Below are 2,945 nucleotides of genomic sequence, written 5' to 3' on the forward strand. Positions count from 1 at the left end.
GCACACAAAAAATATTTTGAACCTAAGAATAATGAAACTACAATAAACCCAAGTCTCGTGTTGCTTGGAGGAAAATAGAGTGTTTGCTGCGTGGGCTCGGAAGGGAAAGGCTGACCATCGGCAATCTAAGAACACTTCTTGAGAAGTCAGAGAAAGAAAAGAAGATCAAATTTAAAGGAGAGGGAGGGAAGTAGAGGAATTCTGAAAGGCCAAGGCCCCTGCCCCCAGCGCACACCCCACAGGGCAGGCTGTTGGTTTGTTTTGCTCATGGTTCTGCCTGGCACTGATCCAACAGGAACTTCGAGGATTCATTTGTGCTGTCACTTGTCTCCAAAAAGGCACACGGTCAGAGGGCCACAAGTGCCGTGGGCCTTGGGACAGGGTCTGAGTGGGGTGGGGCCAGAGATCTCCCCCTCCAAGCCGTCCCTATAAGCCACAGCCAGCCGGGGAAGGGACTGTGTCAGAAACTCAGGGTGTCCCCGCCATCCTGCCCACAGGGGGCTTCGAGGAGCTCCTGCCGGGTGGCGCCCAGTCCTGCCTGGGCTGGGAAGTCAGGCTGCCCCAGGTTGGAGCAGCACCTCTGCCCGTCTGCACAGGTTTCCTGCCTACCCCGGTCTCTGGCCCCCACCCTGTCTGTCTTCCCACCTGCTGAACACCTTACTTGCAAAAATACACAGCTTAGTAATTTAAAGCGGCTTCCCCCTGGCAACTCCCAATGACAGCTTCAGACAAAAATACCTTTTACAGGAGACAGGGGGGAGATCCGAACCATCCTTCCCCCGTGTGGCCCCCACCCTGCCCCTGGGAGCCGGCCCGAGGGCAGCGAGTGGCTGCAGCTGTAGCCCAGGGAGGGGTCTGAGCTGGTGCCTGCCGCCCCTCCCCTCAAGGAGCCCCCACCCCTGGGGCCCAGCCATCCCCCCCTTCTCGGGACTCGAGAGGACGCGTCAGAAGGTCAGCCTGACTCTTAGAACTGCACGTAGAGGGGCTGAGCTCCGGGGGAGGAAGTGGGCCTGCAGCCCCTCTGCGCCTCAAGCCCCAGACAGGGCGCCCCAGTCACACACGCCAGACGGCCACTTCTTCCCATCCAGCATCTCACAGGACGAGACGGCCCCATGAGGAGGGGACGTGGACGGCCCCGAGCAGGTGCCCCCGCCCCGGGCAGGGGTCGGGCCAGAGTGGGCCTGTGAGTCTCCGTGCTGCGTCCCGCTCTGGCGCCAAAGAGCAGAAAGACTCTCCTGTGCAGACGAGGGAACCGAGGCTGGACACACCCCAAGGAAGAGAACAGCAGCGACAGGGCACCGTCCGTCCTGCAAGTGAGCGCCCTGCGAGCTGCCTCAGCCCTCCCCCGGGGCGGCCCTGCCACAACCCACGTGCAGGAGGTCACCCTGTGCGAGCTGGAGGGACTTCCTGGCCAGCACACGCTCCCCAGTGCGCCTGGCAGAGGGAGGGGAGGCGTGTCCTGGAGAAGGAGCACCCTGTCCGTGGGCCTCTCACCACCCCCACCCTGACTTCGGGGCGGCCTCACCCTCCTCTTGGGCACGGCCTGCCCAGTGCCCGCCTCTCAAGGGCTCCAGGCTGCACACTTCCAGGGGGTGTCCCCAAGCGGGGGGGGGGGGGGGGAGGAATAAGAGGGTCTCTGCCACAGGGGGAGCACAACCACAGCTGGGGCATCCGAAGAGGGCAGGGGAAGAGCCTCCAAGCTCCTTCGGAGGGCAGGGCCAGCCAGCTAGGGAGCCCGGGAGAGTCCGGGCTGGAACAGACAGACATTCCCTGTGCTCGGGGGCTGCGCCCCACCCCCGGGGGCGGGGGGGGGGGGGGGGGGGGGGGGGACCGGGCCAGGCCGGGAGCACAGGCAGTAGGACTGAGAGCAGAGCTGGGGACCCCGCCCAGCAGAGAGAGATCAGGCAGAATCACACCAGTACTAAAAACACCTCTTTACTGTTAAAATGCAGCCCCGGCGCTCTAGCCTCAGGATAACCTGAGCCCGGGGCGGAGGGAGGGAAGGGGGAGGGAAGGCCAGGGCCTGACGGGGGCCACGCCCCACCGAGCGCCTTCAGCCCTGCTGTCCCCGCCGTCCGGGCTGCTCTCGGTCACTTGGCGCTCGGAAACGGCCGCCTGCGCTGCTCCAACAGCTCCTCCAGCTGGTCGGCCCGCTTCACGGCGGCCTGCAACACGCGGGCCACCTGCAGTCAGGCCCCAGCCGCCCCCGCCCCCGCCCCCGCCCCCGGCCCCGGGCTCGGGGACCCACCTCGTGCTGCTTCCGGAGGCCGCGCACCGCCTCCTCCTTCTTTGCCAGGGCCACCTTCACCCTGCGGGGCGAACACGGACCCGGGCAGCTGAGGGTGGCAGGGCGGAGCCTCCGTCCCCCGAAGAGCAGGAGGGGCAGTTCTGCTGCCCACCCCACCCCAGCCCTGCCGCCCGAGGGCACCGGGCCGCCTGGAGGGGTTGACGCCTGGCGCTGTGACCCCCATGGCTGGCCTCGGGCCGCTGCCCGCAGAACAGGCCTCGGCGGGCCAGCGCCCAGAGCGGGAACCCTGGCACCAGGACCGCTCCCTGCGGCCCTGAGGACAAAAGGCCCCGCCCCCGGCCCCGCCTCTCTGGAAGGACTGAGGGGCCTGCGGGGCTGGGGGCGCTGCCCGCTGCTACCCCCCGCCCCCACCTTGGGACTCCTCCCACAGGTGAGCTGCTGCTGCTTCGCCCAGGCCTCTCTGGAGGCCGCGCTCCTGGGGCAGGAGGGGACACCCTAGTCCCGCTGGGACGGCCGGGCCCTGGGGCCGCGCCTCACAGGGAGACCACAGCAGCTGCCGACGGGCCCCATTCTGCCTCAGCCGCAAGGAGGCTCCCCTTTCTCAGGCCGAGGGTCCTGTCATTTGCAGCTGCGGGACCCTGCCCCCCTCTCCCCTCCCCCGTGCCCCCCAGGGACCCCGGCTCCAGCCTGTGTCTCC

The 2,945-nt window shown here is 67.2% G+C and overlaps 1 protein-coding gene across 9 annotated transcripts in view; it reads right to left on the minus strand.

Moving 5' to 3' along the window:
- Nucleotides 1-1,916: 1,916 nt before the first annotated feature.
- CEP131 (centrosomal protein 131) overlaps nucleotides 1,917-2,945 on the minus strand; it is a 19,700-nt gene continuing 18,671 nt past the window's right edge. For all 9 annotated transcript variants that reach the window (XM_040456642.1, XM_040456638.1, XM_040456635.1 and 6 more), the window contains 2 exons: nucleotides 2,249-2,309; nucleotides 1,917-2,165 (listed from right to left, as the gene is read on the minus strand). In XM_040456642.1, the coding sequence (XP_040312576.1) occupies nucleotides 2,091-2,165; nucleotides 2,249-2,309 (136 nt within the window). In that variant the 3' untranslated portion in view covers nucleotides 1,917-2,090. The remainder of the gene's footprint in view (nucleotides 2,166-2,248; nucleotides 2,310-2,945) is intronic.

Source organism: Herpailurus yagouaroundi, unplaced genomic scaffold (genome assembly GCF_014898765.1).
Source record: "Herpailurus yagouaroundi ecotype Mexico unplaced genomic scaffold, PumYag 217, whole genome shotgun sequence".
Classification (NCBI taxonomy): Eukaryota; Metazoa; Chordata; class Mammalia; order Carnivora; family Felidae; genus Herpailurus; species Herpailurus yagouaroundi.